General features: G+C 40.7%; 1 protein-coding gene across 1 annotated transcript in view; it reads left to right on the top strand.

Moving 5' to 3' along the window:
- The first annotated feature begins 870 nt into the window (after window positions 1-870).
- Window positions 871-23,511, top strand: part of SEC22C (SEC22 homolog C, vesicle trafficking protein) — a 35,544-nt gene continuing 12,903 nt past the window's right edge. Inside the window, exons 1-5 of the mRNA XM_036737511.1 lie at window positions 871-923; window positions 7,044-7,253; window positions 11,442-11,605; window positions 13,407-13,586; window positions 15,660-15,778. Coding sequence (XP_036593406.1) covers window positions 7,072-7,253; window positions 11,442-11,605; window positions 13,407-13,586; window positions 15,660-15,778 — 645 coding nt within the window. The 5' untranslated portion in view covers window positions 871-923; window positions 7,044-7,071. The remainder of the gene's footprint in view (window positions 924-7,043; window positions 7,254-11,441; window positions 11,606-13,406; window positions 13,587-15,659; window positions 15,779-23,511) is intronic.

The raw sequence follows: 23,511 nt of genomic DNA on the forward strand, positions 1-23,511 counted from the left end.
TTGTCCCGGTACAATTAGCTCTTGAATGGCAGACTGGCACACAGTATGCGCTTAACTGCTTAGTGACTGGCAACCTTTGCTTGGCAGAGAGACGGCTCTGGGAATCCCCAACCGTGTCTGCCACTACTGCCTCTTTAAGAACCCCTCGCTTCCCGCCAGCTTCGCCTTCTGCTCCGCCCCGGAGGCGGGGCTGAGCCCACAAGAGCCGGGGTAATCCCCGCCCTCCGCACGCGCCGACGCCCCAGTCTGGAGTGTAAGGAGGTAGGGGGCGGGGGGAATAGCAGCTTTGCCGGATGACACATGCGCACACGAGCTACCGGCCCGCGAGCGGTAGGCGGCCAAGCCAAGCCCCGCCCCCTTGTCTAACCTCTCTTCCCCTCCCCCGCGGACCCAGGCGGGACGAGACGCCCAGCTATAGGCAGGAGGTAGGGAAGGGCAAGAAAGCCAGGCCCTCAGAGGGACGGATTGACCGGGGATCTCGGTGACACTGAAGCAGCTGCGGCGGGAGCTCAGAGGCGAAGTAAGACGCTGGGGCGTGGGAGGCACAGAGCCCCGGCCTCCGACCGTCCGTTAGCTGGGCCCGGCGCTTGGCCGGGAGGGGCCGGCGGGAGCAGGGCGCCTGCGCAGGAGGGGCGGTTGCGGGAGGGCGAGGTCTCCGCGTGCGGGCGTGTGTTGATGAGGCGGGGCTTAGGAGGAGAGGCCCCACCTAGGCCGGCCCTGGGAGGCCGGGGCGCGGGGTGCGTCTGCGCATGGGTGGCGGGGCCTGGGCAGGTGTTGGGGGTGCCTGGCTCCGTAGTAAGAAGCACCTCTGTGCGTAGTGCGGTTGAGGGTGGGGCAAGAAGAGGCTCGATTTAATCCTCTCCAGGCGTTCCTCCGTCTTTTCTCCTAAAGCCCGCGAGGAGGGAGGAATGCCGTGTCCCCAGGTAGTGTGTTACGGGGTGGGGAGTGGCAGGACCACCGGAGCGAGAGGATAAAGTGAAGGAGGGAAAGAGCATCAGCCACAGGGGGAGGCGGGCCGGGATTGCGAGAGGTGCGGGAGTGCGTTCCGGGCTCGAGCCGTGCATCTGGAGCAGGGCTGTTAATTCTGTTCGACCGACAGTAAGCGCTTACAAGCTTGTTCAGTCCGCCCGGCCCTCCCCGGCCCCATGTGGGGTTTTCTTGGCAAAGGTATTGGTGTGGTTTGCCATGTCCTTCTCCAGCTCATTTCACCGATGGGAAAATTGAGGCAAACAGGGATAAGTGACTTGCCCAGGGTCACACAGCTCGTGTAAGTGTCTGAGGCTGGATTCGAACTCAGGAAGATAGTCTTCCTGCCTCCAGGCCCGGCGCTCTGTGCACTGACACCTGCCTGCAAGCTTACCTGGAGGGCAAGAGCAGGTGTACCTAGGGAAGGGATTTTCCTGGCTAGAGATTCCCGCTTGGACCAGCCCTCAGTATGCCAACCCCTCTACTCCCCTAGAGACTTGGTGCTTCCCTGCCATGTTGCCCTATCCTGACCTGCTGGGGGAGATTGAAGATAAACAATAGGAGCAACTGTGTTCGACTGGAGGAGCCACCACTCCGCCCTTCTCTTGGACCAGTCTTGGCTGTCTACCATTTTTTTCTACCACTTCTGAGCCTCTTTGAGGGCCCTAACCTAGCGCTGCCAAGATCCATTGATCTAAGGACCCATCTCTGTAGATTAAGATATCTGCATATAATCAATCTCTCTCTCTCTCTCTCTCTCTCTCTCTCTCTCTCTCTCTCGTTGTCTTTCTCGTTAGATTGTAAGCTCTGAGTTCAGGAACTGTCTCTTTTACTTATTCCTATCCTTAGCGCTTAGTATAGTGCCTGGCACATAGTAAGTGCTTAACATATGTTTATTGAATTAAAAATACTATGTATAATGTATTTCCATCAATAGCGTTCATACAAAGTGCCCCTCCCTGTTTTGAGCAAATCCAGTATGTGAAAATTTAAACTTACAAATAGATATATTTAGAATGTCAGGGCTAAGGAGGACCTTAGATTTCCAGTCAACATAATTTTAAGTTATGGAGTTGATTATTTACTTTACAAAAGGATTTGCTACATTATCAAATGATCTATAATAGGATTCTTAAATAGTAAGCTCCTCTTGTATATTTAATAGAGGATTTGATTTGTAAAAAATTGACATGCTCCCAGATTTTTTTTTAAGGAATGTAGATGTTACATTTATTATCAAAGTGAGTGGGGTTATGTCTGAGAATTTTTGATTTTGTCAGAATGGTCTTTTATAAGTTGTTGTCACCCCTAAAATTCACCAGTCTGCAAATGAGCTGCTCTGAACTTAGTGAAGTTTTGAAGACATATGGTCAAGGACTTTTGTGGAGTATTGGGGTTAATACGGATAAATAGAATGTACAGCAGTAATCACATATCTCAGTTCTTGGTTCATTTGCCTTAAATTAACTCTTAGTGCCTAAAACATCGCAAAAGTGACTGCTTTTTCCTTCTTACCCCCTATGGAAGTACTAAAAATCAGCAGTGAAGGGAGTAGGATTAAGGGGAGAGAACAAAATGGCTAGCTAACAGCTGAGTAGAATCAGAAAACCACAGAATGTTAGAGTTGAGAGGGACTTTAGATAGAAATTACAGGAAACTAGACTTCAGGTTGATAGGACAAACTTCCTGACAATTAGAGCTGTGCAGAAATGGAAGGGACTAACTCTAAAGGTAATGAGTTCCCTAACATTAGAAGTCTTTAAGTTGGCTGACTACTTGGTGGGGAGGTTGTGTGGGGAATTCCTGTTTGAGGATAGGCTTGAAAATCATTCCTGAAGTCTCTTGCTATTCCAAGATGCTGATTCTATGACCTGTGTTGGTATTATGAAAACTTCTTTTGACCTAAGCCAAACTATGTGTAAATAAAGTCTTTTTTTTCTTTCCTGTAATGGAATGAGGTTTGCTTATACATCTGGTAACATTTTAATTTTTAAAATTTTTTCTTATTTCTATTTCTTATTTTCTTATTTCTTTGGTAACATTTTTATTAAATAAGTATCTATAGATATTTTTGAAATCCATATGAAATTATATTTTAAGGGGAGTAATCCAAGTGTTTTTAGACCTCTTCACTAAATTTAGTGCTCATCAATTGGTTATATCAGCTAAGCTGTTGTAAGAGGGGTGTCTTGCTGCTTCAGTCCCGATGAATGTAAAGAGATTTATGCCCTGACCCCTTATCGGGTGTAAATGCCTCTCTGACCTATGATATTAATAAAAAATGGCAATTAGTTTTAAACAGTTCCTAGAGACTCTATTGGATCAAAGGTATAAACAAGGTACATATTGAAAGTAGCAAGGTACATATTGAAAGTAGATGATGCTGCACAGGAAATGTCTTGTAGGTGTTTGAAGAGAATAAGCCATATATCCTTGGGGCTTGGGTGCTTGAAGAGAATAAGTCATATACCCTATGGAGCTTGGATAAAATAGCAAGCCATTTCAGAATCCAGCTTAATGGTGGAGTAGCTCCTAACAAGCCCCAAAGAGGGAGTCTGCCTCCTCTCTCTTCACCGTCCCCCCCCCCACCACCACCTCCCTCCACTAGAGGATGACCTCTTGAACTTAGGTCGGATGATTTGGATTTCCCATCAGTCTGTAGCAGCATTGGGAGCTAAGAACAAATTAGAAACATGAAGGAAAGGCAGCCTAAAGGCTCTTTCTTCAAGGTAATCCCCACCCAGATACCCCCACCTCTTGACCAGTTGGAGTCCAGCGGAGAGTACACACACCAAAGGAGAACTTCATGAGAGCTTCATAAAGGGAGAGGAGAATCTCTAAGGAGCTATGAGTTTACCTTGATTCATATGAGCTCTCTTAAGTTTGAGACCACTATCCCCAGAGACTCTGTGTATAGACACAAAGGGGATAAAGTATCCCAGACTGTTGGAGTGACATTTTGTTCCGCCTGTTCTTGCTACCTTAGTAAATACCTGTTGCTAGAAGCTAATTGACACTGGCTGATGATCAGTGGAGAGCACATAGGTGGGGGCTCATGAGCCAGTGTGTTAGAAATCAGCGCCAGCCCCTAAGAATTCTAGATCCCTGAAGAGGCAAGTAGTTAACCTTCTTCTGAGGAACCAGCTTTCCTGTGGAAGTTGGGAAAATGAGTCCAGAGGGGATGTTACACCACAATTAATCCTCAAATTTTATTTCACTTTTAATAACTGAAAAGATTAATCTGTATTTAAAGTTTACACATCATATACAAGTTTCATGAGTTGCCAAACACAAAATTACAAGCAACTTGAAGGGCAGCAGAAGATTCATAGCATCTCTAAAGTTTTTATTGCTATCTTTTGTTTTTCTGTCGTCATTCCTGAATTTATTCCTTACCTAGACAATCACTTTCTCCTATAACAATTTTTAAAGAGACGAAGGTATCTCGTACTAATAACAATTTGAATGAAAGAAACAGAGTGAAAGATATCATTCATGTTATGTCTAAATGGAAAAAAGGTAGACTAGTCAGTCATTTGGGGCAGCTTCTCCCCATAATTCCTGGTTCTGCCTCTGGGATGAAGGAGAATAAATCTAATCACTATTTTCTGGTGTATTCAAAAGACAGAAATTTTTTTCCTTTAGCCTTTTCTTCTTCAGGTTTTTACATAGAGTTTCTTATACTGATCTTTGCATGATTCAGTCCCTAGGCCCTTCCCCATCCTTCCCATACTCCCCTGGATGCTCTTGGGCTTTTTAGTGTCCTTCCTAAAATGCATCACTCAGAAGTGAACATAGTACTCCAGAACAGAGCAGAGGTGTCAGGCATGTTGCCTAGGGCCTCCCAAGTGTGGTCCAAACCAGATTAAAATGAAATAGAGAAATAGTTAACAAAATAAAACTGGCAAAAAAAGTAGATATTAAAATGTAAAACTAATTCAACGTGCAATCTTCAGGGATTTTTATGTATACAGTTTAGTGCCCCCCATTTCTATTTGAGTTTGACACTGCTGGAATAGAACACAGTGAGATTATTCTCTCCCTTCTTTTGGATATTTTGCCTCTTAATACAGCCAGAATCAAATTGTCAGTCTTCACCGTGTTGCATTGTTGACTTACAATGATTTTGGAGTCCACTGAAATCCCCACATCTTTTTCACATGAACTGATGTCTAGCCATACCTTACTCCTTTGTGGGAAAGCAAGGGGGTCTTTGGTGGCAGAAAGAGAAGGGAGTGAAATCCCAAGCAAGGGTAGTCTTTCATACTTAGGTGGTACTCCTGAGTTAAGGGTTGTCTCTTCTATGTTCAGATTGATGCTTACTTGGAAATGATTTCCCTAATCTATTAGATTACCTTTTTTTGCATCATAAAATTTCTGTTTTTCCCACACACAAATATCAGTGTCTCCTGAAAGAAAAAAATTAGGAGAGTACAAGTATCAACCTACTCAAATTGGTTTCCCACTCACCACTAAAGATACAGAATTTCTAGAAATTTTGTAGCCACGGGGAGAAAAAGAGGTTAAGAAGAGAGCGAGAGGGGAGAAAGTAAAGGTATTATTGTAGATGGCCTTTTTGAAGAGTTAAGCTACAAAAAGTAGAAGAGATATAGCACAACAATTATCAGGGATGAGTGAGGATTTTTTCAGAATAAGGGACACATGGGTATGTTTGTAGGCAGTAGGAAATGAGCCAGTAGAAAGGGAGAGATTGAAGATAAATGAAAGATGGGGGATAATGGAGGGGGCAATATGTTGGAGGACATGGGATGGTAAAGGGGTTAGCCTAGGTAAGTAGGAGTAAGGCCACTTCATCATTTTCATGACAAGGGTAAAGGAGGAGATAGTGGTAGAGGGCACCAGAGTGATAGGAGATAAGGAAGAGCGAAGAAGAGGGAATTCATAGTGAATGGCCTCAATTTTTTTTTCTGCAAAAGATGAGGTGAGATTCTCAGCTGAGAGGGTGGGGGAGGGGAGCCATGGGAGGTTTGAGAAGGGATGAAAAGGTTTGAAAGAGCTGCTGTGGGGAGTGGGCTAGTGAGTTGATAAAGGAGATATGTAGTAGGATTGCCTAGCAGCAGTGAGAGCCCAGTTGAGGCTGTGTAACATAAATTTCTAGCAGAACAGTTTATTGAATAGAGTGGTGACATGGTCAGACTTGTGCTTTGGGAAGGTAATTTTGACAGTGAAGTGGAGAATGGACCAAAATGAGGACAGACTGGTGGTAGGGAGAACGAACCTGAACACTTTTGTATGTATTGACTCCCCGAATCAAGATGTGAACTCCTTGAGAGAGCTGAGACTGTCTTTTTTTTTCCTTAAATTTGTTTTTTATTTTTAGTTTACAACACTCAGTTCCACAAGTTTTTGGGTTCTAAATTTTCTCTCCCTCCCTCTCCTCCCCCTCCCCCCCCAAGATAGCATATAATCCAATGTAGGTTCTACGTATACCTTTACATTGAACTTATTTACATAACAGTCCAGTTGTAAAGAAGAATTATAACCAATGGAATGAATCATAAGAAAGAAGAAACGAAATCAAAAAGGAAGGGAAAAAAAGAGAGCAAATAGTTTGCCTCCATCTGCATTCAGACTCCATAATTCTTTCTCCGGATGTGCATAGCTTTTTCCATCGTGCGTCTTTCGGACCTGTTTTTGAACCTTGTATTGATGAGAGGAGCCAATTCTATCACAGTTAGTCCTTACAGATACTATACTTCTGTAATTGTGTATAATGATCTCCTGGTTCTGCTCCTGTCGCTCAGCATCAATTTATATAAGTCTTTCCAGGTTGTAATGAAGTCTGTTGAGCAGAGACTGTCTTGTGTTTTCTGTTAGTATCCCTGTGACTTGGCACAGAGGGACATGAAGGGAAGAGAACTGAGGGGCATATGAGAGTAGAGACATTGGGGATAAGAAGAAAGATTCCTCTGTGGTCATGGTTGAAGCCAGGAATGTCAGAGAGCCAGGAATCGAAAGAGAAGGAGAGATACCCCAAAGGGCCAAACACGCATCTGGGAGCTTCTCCTAGAACGTAGATCATATGCCTTAACAAATGTCATTTCTTTTTTTTTCAGGGAGTCCTCATGAATTCCTTTTTGGACCATGTCCATGATCCTTTTTGCCTGTGTGGTACGGGTGAGAGATGGATTGCCCCTCTCTGCCTCCACAGATTTTCACCATAACCAGGACTTTTTGGAATGCAGAAAGCGGCTAAAAACGTTGTCCTTAATTTTGACACAGTTTCCAGGTAGAGGTACCGCAGAAGGACATGACCTCAGTATACAGTAAGTTAGTACTTGGCCTGACAGTGACATATTAAAACTTGACTTTCCTTTAACCATATTCTGTGTTAATGAAACGTTTTAAGTTACCACATCTTGATCAAGTCTTGTTCCAAAAGTGTTGACCTGGTATTTTAACACTGATTTGAGAATAACGATGGCTAGCATTTACACGGCCTTTAAGGTTTGCAAAGTATTCTACATGTGTAGATGTGGTGATGTAGGTGGTATTATCCTTATTTTAGAAACTGAGGCCTAGAAAGTTTAAGTGACTTGCCCAGGGTCACATGGCTGGTAAGTGTCTGAGGCAAGACTTAGTTTTTCTGACCCCAGACCCTGAACCCAGACCACTGTCCTACTTAGAATGATAATAATAAGAGGCCATTTTTTTTCTATAGCATTTTGAGTTTTATAAATACCTCTCCCCAGCAGTTCTGTGAAGCTGGAATTACCATATTATTAACTTTACTCTCTGGGGCCCAGAAAGGGGAAATGATTTGCCGATGGCCACACAGTTAGTAAGGAGCAGACCTAGGATTCAAAGCCAGATCTTCTGACTCCAAATCCATTGTTCTTGTCATAGTAGGAAAGTAACTAGCAGCCTTGTAGCCCACCCCTGATGTAGTCTATGTCCTTAACCTTCCTGAAAAGGTAAAACCAACTTGGTGCTTTAACCAAACAAAACCCATTGACGTAGAGTATCTTGTGTGAAACTCAGGTTACTGATTTAACAAACTTGCCTATTGGTGTTTCCCTCTTTAACCCTAAACTCTCACTTCTACCCTAGCTTAAGACAGGTAATATATCAGACAAAAGAGGTTATTTCTTGGAGCAGACCCCAATTACAGCTTAAAGAATGTAAAGAGAGAAAGCACAGCAGTTTGGTGCCATTTGGTAGAACCCAACAACCTCCATTAACCCATGATACAATCAAGGATGTTCAGAATGTTGACCCATCATCAGGAAAATTTTAAAGCGCACTCAACATCCTTTGTTTACAAAGACAAGATAACTATAATCTGTGTTAGAGTTCCATTACAAGATGGCTTAAAGATAAGTTTTAGCCCCTAAGCTGTGTCTAAAAGTCTCTCATTGGCAATGCCTCATTCCTCGCGGATGCTATGTAAATCATGTGTTATTGTAATATGTTTCATTTTCACATTTCTTTTAGGTTTTTTCTCTCATATCATCTAGTCATGACAATCAATTGCTCACCAGTCAGCATTTCCATAGTATTTCCATGCCACCAAGGTTCCTCCAGCTATTATTCCTAAGCTCTGGCACTGAAGCTTTGAGCTCCCCAGAGCTCAAAGGCAAGGCTGTAGTTAAAGAGGACAGTTGTTCAGTGGATACTTAATTTGCTAATAGAAGGGTCCGTAGACATGGCATTTTGTTTGGGGCATCTTCACTGGCAGATCCTTCTGATTTGCTTCTGCTTGGTGGTGATTCTAGCTCCAGCACCTTTCCGTACCTGGATGGCGATCAGGCATTTATTAGTCAGTCATTTCTGAAGTGCCTGCTGAGCAGGGGAGGATAGAGGAACAAGATCCTGCTGCTGCTGCTCTTCAGGCCATATTTAAATAATCTTTTGTTTTCATTTTCACAATTGTAGGAATTCTGTGCTTCAGCATTTCAGACTCTGAAGTTGTCAACCTAGTTTAGCCTGCTCTAGTCAGTTTGGTATGCTCTGGTTATGTGACACTTCCTCCTTGGGGAACCGAGTCTCAGAATACCTGTTAAAACACAGATTGGTGAATCTGTGTCTGGCACCATATTATGAAATGTTGTTTTTTAAACCAACTAAATGCCGAGCCGGAGAAACTTGGGCTAGGGGCTAGGAATTTGGCCTGTGATTTCACTGATAGGAGGAAACTGTCTCAGCAAGGCAGGTTAGCATAGATTCTACATCTTAACATCTTGCCTAGTGCACCAAGAAGTGAGGTGACTTTCAGCTGGCCAGGGTGGACTGGGGCAGGACTTCAACCCAAGTCTTCCTGACTGCAGTTATTACTGTCTTCCAAAAAGTTTTGTGCTTATAAAATGAACTTCTTAGTCTCAGGAAAGAAGGGCTTAGTTTTTCTTCTCCAGATTTGTAATGAGCCTATATTGTATAAGTGTTTTGGGTGGTGGAGTATACTGGAAGTTGCTATGTTTCAGTTGAGGACTATATAAGTTAAAAAAACACAAACTATTTTAGTTAAAAATATACACACATATATAAAATCTATCTGCTTTTAAAATTAAATCCATTTCCTCATTTTTACTAGATAATTATCTTAACTTTCTGCTCTGTAAGGTCAGAAGTACTATATCTCATTTTGTAGACCACAGAATTCTTTCTCATGCAGTAACACTCCCATCTTGTGGAAGTTGAGTGCATTTCTTTGAAAGATTTTTAAAGCCATGTTGTAATCTCACAAATATGGCAAAAAAGTCACACCACTTTGCTAAGCGTGCCATAAGAGTCAGAACTTCTCTATCACAGAAGCTTTGGCTTCAGTCAAAATTGTGCCAACATATCTGTGATTCTTCTCCTCTTCTGAAAGAAGTAGGAATCCCATGATCCAGTGTGGAGAGTAATAGGTCCTTTGGTTTCTTAATTGCTGAATTTTAAAATATTTGTTTTAGGAGATACTCTCGTTCTAGTATATAACATTGTTATACCAGAAGCAAGTGAGACACTCCAGAGAGTATAAGTTTTAAATGGACAATTTATTAGCCAGCGGCCATTGGGGAATCATCCCAAATCAATGGCCCCGTTTTGAAGTGAAAGGGTAGTTTATATAGGAAATTTACATGCCAGGTCACAGGGTGGTCTGGGGGTACAGGAACAAAGGTTCTGACAGATCACAGATTCTGACTGGTTATCGTTAAGTGGGATAACCTTATCTATTGACGTTCCCTGGAGGAGTCACGGAGCCCAGGGACGTTTGCTAGACTCCTAAAGGTCTGAGTCCACTCTTTAGTGTGCAAAACTGGGGTTTGTAGTTAGGGGCTGGGGGCAGGGTTTTTCTAGCAATAGCTGGCTACTCAGGTATCACAACATCATTTGTGTTTTTATCTTAAGAACATTTGAACTTTTTTTTTTAACTTGTAAAAAAACTAATTAAGTAAGTTGTACCTTGGGTATTATGTTAATTTTAGTGCAAACAAAATAAGAACAATGCAAAAACATTTAAATCCAAAAGTCAAGTGATTGAGCAGCTGTTTACTAGCCAAGAGAAAGAGGTTGACTCCAGTTTTCTCCATGTGCTAAACAGCATGGAATACCCCCTTTCTCATGGCCTAAGAGGACGAGAATGGTTGGTTGCTCTGAAGTGGAAAGGGAGGGAGCATTAATTTTCTTTTCTAGTGGAAAAACTTGGGCAACAATAGATCCAGATAAATTTTTTAGTTATGGTTAATAGTCATTAAAACTGGTTAATATTAAAAATTTTTAAATGTGGCAGTTGTAATTAAAAACTTATTCTAAGAAATAAGCCTGAAATAGCAAACTAGCTAAGTCCATGTTTTAGTAATAAGACCTGTTTGGGTTTAGGTCTTTCGTCCAAACAACATTTATTAATTGTCTGCTATTTGTATTATATTGTATATGTATTATATTGTAATTATTTGCTATGTACACTGTGCATTGTTGGGGAGGTAAAAGCCCTGGCCTTTGCCCATAGGGAACTTATAGCCTTGGTGCCAGCTTTTCCATGACCTGGAGGCACTGACTTTCTGTCTCTTCAAGGCTCTGCACAAGTGCTGCCTTTTTGTTTGTCAATAAATCTTTCCCTGAATTCTCCAGCTCTCCCTCTTCCAGTTTTCCTAGAATATTTTGGATCTTTCTTTTGCCTCAGCCATATTCTAATTCGTATCTTACTTAACTGTGACTATGCCATTCTTCCTTGTTAGATTGAAGGCAAGGACTATATAATTTTTCTTTTTATCTCCACTGCTGCTCACAGGACCTTGCACATAGTAGGTACGTAACATATCTTTGAACTGGGCAGACATGTGTAGACACACCAAATCACTAGAGAATGATTCAAGGCAAAAGAAATGCATCCATTGTATGAGAGATGCTATATGCACATGTTGTAGGATTCAGAGTCAAGTCCCTATTGTTGTATGCTATCAGACAGTAGGATAAGGAGGAACTTCTCTCTACCTTTCTCATGTAATTCACCTTTGGTGCTCTTGTTTCAGCTTTGACTCTTCTGGAGCCATAGCCTGCATGGGGATCTGCTCCCGCAGTTATCCTGTGGCCATGGCCTTCTGCTTTCTAGAGGCTCTTCGGTGGGAGTTCACAACTTCCTATGACAACACCAGCATAGGCTTGGCTTCCAGACCATATGCCTTTCTCAAATTTGGTTTGTAACTTCCTTATTTATTTATTATGAGTACTACCTTACGTTTGTTTTTGCACAAGCTGCATCTTTTGTTAAACCCATTCTACATTTATTAAATACAAAGATAGATATGAAATAGAACCTTACCTCAAAGTGATTCTAATCCAGGGTCCTTGGGTGCGTCTTCTTGACTGAGTCCAAACTGTACACAACAAATCCTTCTATTAAGGGAATTTGTTCTGTGAAGTTTGGTTTCAGTCAAAGGGCCACATGTGGCCTCAAGGCCAAAGGTTCCCCACTCCTGTTCTGATGTAATAGAGGGATAGACATACAGACAGTGAGCTGGAGTAGTATCCTTATGAATGGTGAAAAGGGGATGGGTTTGAGAAATACTGTGGAGGTGCAGCTGAGAGGATAAGTTGTTGAGGAGGGCAGAGAGGGTGGTGAGGCCATGTGAGGCTCGCTGAAGGAGCCGGGCACGTTTAGCCTGGAGAAGAGAAGGTTTAGGGGGAGTTAAGGCTGTCTTCAAGTATTTGAAGAGCTCCCAAGAGGAGAGCAATTAGACACGTTCTGCTTAGCCACAGAGGGCAGAACTTGGAGATTCGGGCAGAAGTTTAGAGAGGCAGATCTGGGATTGAGGTCAGAAATCTTTGGAACAAGTCTAGCTATCCCAAAGTGGAATGGGTTCCTCCAAACTGGAAGTTTTCAAGCAGAGGCTTGAACACCACTTGTTATGGAGGGCTGTCCAGGGGTGGACTGAGCTAGATGGCCTTGGGAGTCCTAAGAACTCTGAAATTCTGTGGTTCTATAATTCTGAATCATCCGCAAAGCAATGATAACTGAATCAATGGGACTGGAGAAGGGGGCCCAGGACAAAATTTGGGGAGCACCCAAGCTTAGGAGGCAAAAGATGGAGAATTATCTTCAGGCTAAACACCTACAGTTCCTTCATCTGTTACCCAAATCACATGATTTTGTCCCCCCATCCCCACCCTTGGCTATATTGAGTACCCTACTCTTGATGCACTATAACTTGTCAATGTCCTTTCCAAGGTGTGGGGTACAGAACTGAACACAACGCTAAAAATCCAGATGTTGTCTGAAGAGTTCAGTAGGGATACCACATCCCTCGCTGTGGGTCTGTGTGTGGAATTGTTAGAGGCTCTATCTGAAGTCATTTTTTATGTAGTAAGAAAGTCAGAGGCCACTCCCTTGTGTAGGGTTTGGGATATTCTGCTGCTATTAAGTAGTTCTGTATTTCTCTTGTATAGTCTTCCTGTGAGACCTTAACCAAGTTACTGTTCTTTACTCCCTCCTTAAAATGAGGTGATGTGCCTTAATATCATTGCCTTGGTTGATGTGGCCAGGTGGTCCCCTTCCTCCCTTGACATTGCATATCCCTCAGTTTTACACTGAACTGAAGTCGACAGTTGTCTTTCACGTTATGTTTTTGCTAGTTCTTGAGAGTAAGCAGTACTACTTCTGAAAAAAAGAATGAATGCTAATAAGACTGCTTTACCAGTGATAGATATGTTGTTCAGTATAGCTCACGTACTTGGTAAGATCATATGAAGGACTAATATGCTGTGGCACTTTGCCAACGAGGACCGGCATTCAAACATCAATAAAGTAGGTTACTGGTGATGAATGTAAATTCTTGAAGGTAGTATAGTCGTTTCAGTTTAGCTGTATATTCAGAATATGGGTTGTTGGCTTCCTTGGAAATGTGAACCGCATTTTGTAAATTCTAATACAAAGTTCTAAATCCATATCAAATTCTATTCTGCGCTCTGCTGAAGTTGGCTGATTGTTTTTTTTACAGACAGTGTCATTCAGAAAGTGAAGTGGCATTTTAACTATGCAAGCTCTTCTCAGCTGAAGAACCACTTGGAAAAGATTCAGGAAGAGCTCGTGCTCCAGCCTCCATTGGTCCTGAGACTAGAGGACACAGAAGTGATGAATGGGCTGACAAATAGTCACTCTCCGGTGCAGGTTGAATATGGTGAGTGAACCGAATGTGTACTCTGTGATGGTGCTTGGTGATGATAGAGGAATAACACTTGTGTGCATCACTTTTTCCCAAATGGTTTTATTTATGTGTAAAATGAATACAGACTGGCCTTGTCCCTAGAATGTAATTGAAAAAGAATTCTATTGCCATTTGGATTTTCATGTGAATACATTGTGTGAGTAAAGATCACACTGATACCTGGGAAACTGTGAACAGTTAATGTACCTAGAATGGATTTTAGGAATGAAATTAAAGAGAGGCAGCATCCTGTACTGTAGAGAACATGGGATTTGAAATCAGGAGACCGGGATTCAAGTCCTGCAGATGACACTAATGAGCTAATTATGCCTTAAGTCACTTCCCCTCTCTGAGCCTCAGTGTCTTCATCTCCAAAATGGAAGGCTTAGGCTAGATCCAAGCTCCCTTCCACCTCTTTACCATGAGGGTTCTGCTTCATTGGGGCAGGGCCTCCTTGTACAGTACAGGTGAAGCTCTGGCAGATTGTCTCGAGCTGGAAAGCTTACAGTACTTTGTGGTGCCAGATTGTCTGTTGTCCAATGACCAGCCTAGTTTAGGATGGTGGAAGCCCTTACCAGTTGGTTGGCCTCTGGGCAAAGAATTATTTGTCCGTTCTCATGCAACATTTCCTTATTATTTGCCCAGCACATAATTATTTGTAATTTCGTATTTTCCTGCTTATATAAGAAAATTGATGGTCTGCTTGAGAATTTTGGTTTCTCCATCTTGATAAAATGCATGACCGTTACCTGTGTTTCTTTTATTTTCATTTTCTTACCCTAAATTTATGGCTCAGGTTTTTTCATGTGACGTTTAAAAATCTTAGGTTATCTTAGGTTTAACCGAAAGTACAAGTAAAATCTATTTTTCTTCTAAACTCTTGGGTGAATCACCATGCCTAGTCCCTTTATTGTCAAAACTGGGTTGCTGCTTGAGGTCACAAATGCAGCAACTTGAGTGTATAGAGCAACACAAAAATCTGGGGTCCTCAAGCTATGTCCTCACACTATGAAAAATATGTGTTTAGGAAAGGGATGCTCTAGTAGTTATGACTTTGCTTGAAACACAAATACATCCAAATTCTGGAAAGCTTAAACTTAGCCCTTCTTTCTAGGACATTTTACTGTGCTTTGGCTCAGCCTCTTGTGTCTCAAGGCTAGAATCCTAAAAAGGTAGCATGTTCAGTTCTAATGGGGGAAACCTTGAATTGCTCAGTGGGGACTCTAACACACTAATAATAGCTATGGGTTTGATTGTTATTTTGTGGTAAATGTGGGGACAGGAAAGGATGATAAGAAAGGGAAAAGACGGTGATGGCATACTGTATCTATGGACATGGTGGGGAAAATCAATTCATAGGGTTTCTAAAAGAGCAAAATAAAATGGCCATTTGTTCTAATCATTCTAAGAAAGGCTTATACATTGAATGTTTCCTTTTTTGCCAAAAAATCCCTAAGCATTTTGAAAATAAAAAGATACTTGATGGGGGTGGGGGTGGGGAGAGAGAATTGGAAGAGAAAGGCCAAGAATATTTTTACATCCATAGGAAAAAAACTAGAATGTTTTATGTGATGAATGTTAAATTATGTAACTAAATTGCTTGTATGACTCTACAACAATGACTTGTACAACTCTTACAACAACTCTACAATAAAAATAAAGCTATAGCACTCTTTGTTATCACAAGAGGTTGCTTTCAGCTGAAACCTGGAAAAATAGCTCCAAGACCCCTGTTTGGGTGAGGTGGGGATGTCCAGGGTTGCAGTAAAGGCTAGAAGAAATGCCTCTGTGAGGCCTAGATCCTTTCTGTCCCTCATTTTCCACTTTTGGTTTTTGATTCCTAACCATTGCTTCATTTGTATTAATACACCTATAATTATGTCTGCAGCATAATTTAAATTGTGTCCGCAATGTAATTTAAATTATATCTGCAACATAATTATAATTAGGGAAATGTGGTTTATTTAGCTTCTCCTTTATGTAGACACTATGTAACCAGAAATGCTTTTCATTAGGAACTTAATATTGTTATTTTAAATTATGAAGCTCCAAATTACCGGATGAAGCCAGTGACAGCTCTGGGGATTTTGTCTCTTATTCTGAACATCATGTGTGCTGCTTTGAACCTTATTCGAGGAATTCATCTAGCAGAGCATTCCTTTCAGGTAACTTTTTCCTTCGTATTTAGGATTGTAGGGTAGTCAGCAGGAGAAATTGATCAGGAGGTGGTCTATTTATTAGGCTATATGGCTGTGGCTCATAGCATTTATGAAGGTCTTAAAATGAAAATGCTCGAAGAAAGTAGTGTTTATTTTAATAACTTGGTGTGCTTAGGAAAATGAAAGTGATTTTGGACAACCCGTTTAGATTGTAAGGAGACTTTTTTGGTTGACTGCGGAAGGCAGAACTAGGAATGATGGACAGAAGTTGCAAAAAGTCATGCCTAAATTTGATTATGGAAGAATTTCCTAAAGCTTAGCATGGAACAGCTGCCTCCAGAATTAGTGGGTTCCCCCTCACTGCAACTCTTCATGCTAAAGCTGGATGATCAATTATCAGGTATGTTGTAGAATGGATACTTGTTTAAATAAGGATTGTCTCCAAGGTCCCTTCCAAGTCTTAGATTCTGTGCTTTTTAATGGGATTCTTTGCTTTTTATGGGTTTCTTTGCTGCCTGGAGCAAATTTGGCAATCCTTGCTGTGGCTTTTGGGCCCCAGGTGAACATGTCAAAGTTTGGAGTGCCAAATAGAACTTATTCTTTTACTGTTCCACCCCCTGCTCCCCACCCCACTTCCCTACTTCTGTTGAGGGACCACAATCCTTCCAGTCACCTGGGTTCTCAACCACAGAGTCATTCGCAACTTTTGATCCTCTTCTTCCCCTGTGTTCACACAGCTCCTAAGTCTTGTCACTTCTAACACCTCTTGCATCTGTCCCTTTTTTACTTAGTGTAGCTACCAACCTGTTTCAGGCATTTGGTTGGAGGTATGATTGACAATATGTTGATAAGCTAGAGTATCCAGGAGAGCACAGTCAGAATGTGAAAAGTTTCAGAAAAGCAGATTTCAGCTAGAAACAAGGGAAACTTTCCTAAAAACTAAAACCATTCAGAGGTAGAATGGACTGCCTTGGGAGGTAGTAGGTTTTCCTTCATTGAAGGTCTTCCAGCACAGGCAGGTCACTTCTTAGGGATATTGTGGGAAGGGATTCTGGGACAGGTAGGGGTTGGACTGGATGACCTCTGGAGTCCCTTTTAACTCTGAAATTCTATGGCTTAAATGTTGTAATAATGTTTAGAGAGACATCTGTAAATGCACTGTGGCTAAAAAGGGTGAACAATGGCTAATTTTAAAAATAGGCTATATAAATAGGCTACATACATATATACACACATACATATATACAGCTGTGTTTACATACATGTATATAGATAGGTAGGTAGATATGCCTTCTGTATCTACATATATTTTGTTTGGACAGTGTCTAACATGTATTTAGGGGAAGTCAGCAATGGTTTTGTGTTACTATAACTAATATCATAGCTAGGGCTTGACTGTTGTCTGGAGTTGTCTTTTCCCAGTGTTGTTTAGAGCCTTCAATTGTTTTCAGCTAATAATAATTTTAGTGATAGTCTTGATATGAGCTAGTTCTGATATGTACTCATATAAAAATAAAGCTTGTCCTTTAAATATAAATGTGAAGATGACTTTTTGGTAGGTCCTTAACACCTCAGACTGCTGGTTGATCTATCTGCCAAAAGTTTCTCACTACTCCAGTCCATCTTCCACTTGGCATTAATCTTCCTAAAGTGCAAGTGTGATCATGTTACTCATCTGTTCATCTCCAGGATCAAATGTTTGTTTGCCCCTTCCCCCACATTTCCAGTCTTCTTTCACTTTACTCCTCCCAGTATGCTCTGCAATCCAGTGACATTGGATTCCTTTCTATTCCTCACACAAGACACTCCCTTTCCCAGCGCTAAGCATTTTCATTAGCTCTCTGCCATGCCTGGAATTCTTTCCCTCCTCACCTCCACTTTCTGACTTCTCTGGATTTCTCTATACAATTATATATTTCTATGTAGTCCCAGGTAAAATCTCACCTTATGTTGGAATCCTTTCTCAATCCCCCTTAATTTGAGTGCTTTCCCTCTCTTAATTACTTCCTATTTATCATGTAAATAGTTTGTACTTTCTATATACTTGTTTACATGTTTGTCTCCCCAGTAAATTGTGAGTTCCTTGAGGGCAGGGACTATCTTTTACCTTTTTTGGTTTCCCTGCTTAGCACAATGAGTACTTAACAAGTGCTTGTCAGCAGACTGACATTTAATGAGCACATGAAAAAAGACAAATAATGTACACAGTACTGCCGGTTTGTGCATTCAGTCACCTTACCAAGTATTGATTTGATTTTGTCACTGTTATCTTTGTGTCTCAGTGCCAGCCTATGACTCATTCTCCATACTCTTTTATCTGTCAGGTTTTGATCTTACCAATTCTTTCTTTTGGATCTAGCATTCTAGTTAGCTTTGGTGAAGAAAGAAATTGTTCATTGTAAGAATAGATCTTAGTGATTGTGAAATTTTAAAAACCATTTTTAAAAGTATGTAACTCTAAGTCCTCTGCTCAGACCCTATTATGATTGCTCTTGGTGGTGTAGAGGTGACCTTGAATGCTTGAAGGCTATACTAGTGGTGCTAAAGCTCTGGTAGTTCCTGATATACTGGAAATATGGTCCCTGCAGTGAGCTGTGTCAGTCATTTAAGAACCAGTCTAGCTAAGTATAGAGGATCTCGTTACCAAAAAGTTGGCCACCAGATGATGAATACTTACTGCTCCCAGTAGTTCATGTAGCTAGCCTACCCATTAGTGGAGGTGCTGCATTCTTTATTGGTAGAGGGAAGCACTTATTTCACTGACATTATGGATCTTGGTGTAGGATCTGATGAAGTATTTCATCATATAAATGGATAATATTTTTCCAATGAAGTATTTTTCTCTAACTTTGCCTCATTGGAAAGAAAAAAGTACTTTGGTTGTTTGTCGAAAGGGGAAGGAATGTTCCAGGCTACTGGGTGGCTAGGTTGGTCCTTGGACCATTAAGCCCAGTTTGCTGCTGGGTCCATGTTCTCAGCATGCTAGGACCTGCTGGAGCTTTTACCTGTAAGCATGGCCTTGAGAACCCAGGGTCACCTTCAAATTCGTGACAAGACCGTGGACAAAGACATTAACGGAGGATATATTTATAAATATACTTATAAAATTTTGTTTATAGTTAAATCTTTTTTTCACAGTCAACTGGCATTTATTAAGTGCTTACATAGTTGTATCTTGCCACCTCAAAGGTCCTATTCCTATGCTTCGCTATAGCACAGTGGTGGCCTTAGGTTCTCAAAGGGAGTGCCAATATAGTATAAGCTTTGACATGTTATACCATCCTAGGAGGTCTTGGAATATAGCCTAAGTGACAGAATTGTGTCTGTCTAGTGACCAGCCTGGGTAAGTACATAGAGGCTGCTTACCAGTAGATTGGTGCCTAGGAGATGAATTCTTTGGCTGTGGAAACCCATGAAACAAAATCACAAAATAGTCTTCAACCCTGGGTAACCCTCTTTCTGTTCTGGCAATGTCTGGGGCAGAGGGTACTAACAGTTACATGGTCCCATAAACATTAATTTAATTGTTGGCACTCTAAATGTAAGATTCTTGTGCAATAACCAATAAGTCAGTATAGTTCTAGAGGAACTGAATCTTGCCAGTGTTGACATTCTTACTCTAAGTGTAACTGGAAGGTATAAGGAAGTTACAGCTAGATGAAAGGACTATTAGGTTTAATTCAGAAAGTGTTCATCAAGGGCCTATTGTGTAGGGGAAATTGGGATGCAAAGACCAAAAGGAAACAGAATATACAAAGCACTTTGGAAAGTGGGGTGAGGAGAGCACCAACTACCAGGAGCATCTAGAAAGGCCTTGTATGGGGGTGGGACTGCAGCTGAATCTTTAGCAGAATTAGGGATGCCAAGAGTTGGAGCTTGAAAAAAGAATATTCCGTGCCTAAGGGGTAGTTAGTGAAAGTCATAGAGATGGGAGAGGGAATTTTGTGTGCAGAGCACAGTGGACCAGTTTTGACAATGTAGAAGGAAATAATTTGAAATAAGTTTGGAAATACAGATTGGAGCCAGTTTGTGAGACTGAAATTCTAAACAGAGTGGTGTTTATATTTTATCCTAGAGGCAGTAGGGAGCCACTGAAGCTCTTGATTCTACTGTGATTATTGGTTGTTGACTATAAAGCTGTATTTCACTTTACAGAACAAAATGCAACCCAAAGGCTCTTCTCCAGCAAATCTTATGTATGTTTAAGTTTGTACAAGATCCCTTGATAGATGCAGCAGTCGAGATAATTTTGTTTTATCCAGCAAGGCATTAAATAGAGAAATGTACAGTCACCATGGGTGTTTGCCATTGTCATGGAGGATGTCCTGTGTAGCGCTCAAATATAAATGATAAAGTACTCCATATACAGTCAACACAATGTTATCTGCACACAGGAGTATCAAGAGCTGAAACATTGCAGAACTCCTTAAATGAGATTCACAACCATTTAGAAGTTTGGCCTAACTGCCCACACAGGGAAAGACAAGAGGGCCTGTTGTCTAGGCATGCTCTACATCCCACTAAACTGTTTTTTCAGTACATATATCTGAAAGCAGTACATCTCCATTTCCAAGGACCCCCGGGCTGCTTCACTACTAGGGCTGGCTGGGAGGAACTGCCCACTGGGATACCTTACCCCCTATCTTTTCTTTACCTCACCCATGATAGTTTCAGGATCTTCCAGACCCAATCCAGGGGAAGACCAACATGACTGTTCATACTATTTGGGTGAGCTGAAAGTTACCAACTACAAGGCTTTCAGTAAGAAGGAGGACCAGTAGATCTTGATATTTGTCCTGTTTCTCTCCTCTCCATATAACTGGCACTGCCTGCATGTCTTACTTGTTGGTTTATTAAAGATTCCTGAGCCTTGCTATTTGCTCTGCTGTAGCATCCTTAGGACTCTTGGGCCTTTCTGTCTCCCTGCAACTGAGTGTGAGTTCCTTGAAGGCAGGAGCTGTCTTCAATTTTTTCTCTTTTTATCCTTAATACTTGACCCATAGTAAATGCTTAATAAATACCTTCTTTTCCTTGTTACTCATTTAAGTGGATTATGAGCTGGGCCCCGATTTGAACAGCAGGAAGAGAGTGAGCTATATTTTATCTGATAAATTATGTAGTGTTTTCAACCACTCCAGGGCTTTTCTTTAAACAAAAAAGGCCTATTTTTTATTTTTTATTTTATTTTTTTAAATAGTATTTTATTTTTTCCAATTACATGTAAAGATAATTTTTAACATTCGTTATTTGAAAGATTTTGAGTTTCAATTTTTTCTCCCTCTCCTCCCCCCCCATCTCCAAGACAGTGAGCAATCTGATATAGGTTATACATGTGCAGTAATGTAAAACATATTTCCACATTAGTCATGTTGTGAAAGAAGAAACACAACAAAAGGGAAAAAACCACAAAAAAAAACCACAGTGAAAATAGTGTTCTTTGCTCTGCATTCAGACTCTTATAAATTCTTTCTCTGGATGTAGATAGCATTTTCCATCATGAGTCTTTTGGAATTTTCTTGGATCATTGAATTTTTTGTCCTCACTTAATAGTATTTTATTTTTTCCAATTACATATAAAGATAGTTTTCGACATTAGCTTTTATAAGATTTTGAGGTCCAAATTTTTTTCTACCTCCCTCCCCAAGACAGCAAGCAATCTGATATAGGCTATACATGTACAATCCTATTAAACATATTTCCACATTGGTCATGTTGTGAAAGAAGAATCAGAACAAAAGGGAAGAACCATGAGAAAGGAAAAAAAGAGAGAAAATAGTATGCTTCCATCTGCATTCAGACTCCAAAGTTCTTTCTCTGGATGTGGATAGCATTTTCCATCATGAGTCTTTTGGAATTGTCTTAGATCCTTATATTGCTGAGAAGAGCTAAGTCTATCATAGTTGATCCTTGCATAGTGTTGCTGTTCCTGTGTACAGTGTTCTCCTGATTCTGCTCACTTCACTCAGCATCAGTTCCTGTAAGTCTTTCCAGGTTTTTCTGAAATCTGCCTGCTCATCATTTCTCATATACCATAACTTGTTCAGCCATTCCCCAATTGATGGGCATCCCCTCAAATTCCAATTCTTTGCCACCACAAAAAGAGCTGCTATAAATGTTTTTGTGTATGTGGGTCCTTTCCCCTTTTTTATGATATCTTTGGGATACAGACCTAGTAATGGTATTAGATCAAAGGGTATACAGAGTTTTATAGCCCCTTGAGCTACAAATTGGCTCTCCAGAATGGTTGGATTGGTTCACAACTCTACCAACAATGCATTAGTGTTGCAATTTTCCCACATCTCCAACATTTATCATTTTCCTTTTTTGTCATAGTATCCAATCAGATAGGTGTGATGTGGTACCTCAGAGTTGATTTGCATTTCTCTGATCAGTAGTGATTTAGAGCATTTTTTTTTCATATGACTACAGATAGCTTTAATTTCTTCATCTGAAAACTACTTGTTCATATTCTTTGACCATTTATCAATTGGGGAATGACTTGTATTCTTATAAATTTGACTCAGTTCTCTATATATTTTAGAAACGAAGCCTTTATCAGAAACACTGGCAGTAAAAATTGTTTCCCATTTTTTGACTTTCCTTCTAATCTTGATGCATTGTTTTTGTGCAAAAACTAATTTAATGTAATAAAAATGAGCCATTTTACATTTCATAATGTTCTCTATCTCTTACTTGGTCATAAATTCTTCCCTCCTCCATAGATCTGGCAGGTAAACTGTTCCTTGCTTTCCTAATTTGCTTATGGTATCACCCTTTATGTTTAAATTGTATATCCATTTTGGCCTTATCTTGGCATGTGGTGTTAGATGTTGGTCTATACCTAGTTTCTGCCATACTATTTTCTAGTTTTCCCACGAGTTTTTGTCAAATAGTGAGTTCTTATCCCAGAAGTTGGATTCTTTAGAGTTATCAAACAGTAGATTACTATAGTCATTTACTACTATGTCTTGTGTACCTAATCTATTCTACTATTTCTTAGCTAAAACCAGATGATTTTGATGATTGCCACTTTATAATACGGTTTTAAATCTGGTACTGCTAAGTCACCATCCTTTGCATTTTTTCATTAATTCTCTTTATATTCTTGACCTTTTGTTTTCCAGATGGATTTTGTTATTGTTTTTTTCTAGCTCTATAAAATAATGTTTTGGTAATTTGATTGGTATGGCACTGAGGAAGCAAATTAATTTAGGTAGAATTGTCATTTTATTATATTAGGAGGCTTATCTTTTTAACACTGACATTTTTTCTAGTGATAATTATCTATTCATGTAAATAATCGTATACCATAACTCCAAAGAATCAAAATTTTGTGTCACCCAGAGAACAATAGAAAGACATGGTAGGCATGAGTTAGCTGCAGCATATTATTAGAGAGAACTTCTGTGCAAGAAGCAGCCTCAAAGATGGCCTCAGAAATATCTGACTGACTTTGCCAGTTACTGAGAGCAACTGGAAAATGAGATTGGCTATAGCAGAGGATAATACTCTACATTGCATTGGTGCTTATATAGTGTTAAGAGACCTCGAAGAAGATCCTTCACTATGTTGTGTGGACCTCTTATAGAGGAGTTTTGGGAAAACATAAATAAGAGTCATATAGGATAGATAAGGAGATGTGGAGGAGTTGTAATCTGCACTGTTAGAGGGAATGTCCACATGAATGCGATCACAGACCCAGTGACGTATACTGCCTCACAGAGATTATTTATATGGCT

Source organism: Trichosurus vulpecula, chromosome 9 (genome assembly GCF_011100635.1).
Source record: "Trichosurus vulpecula isolate mTriVul1 chromosome 9, mTriVul1.pri, whole genome shotgun sequence".
NCBI classification, from domain to species: domain Eukaryota; kingdom Metazoa; phylum Chordata; class Mammalia; order Diprotodontia; family Phalangeridae; genus Trichosurus; species Trichosurus vulpecula.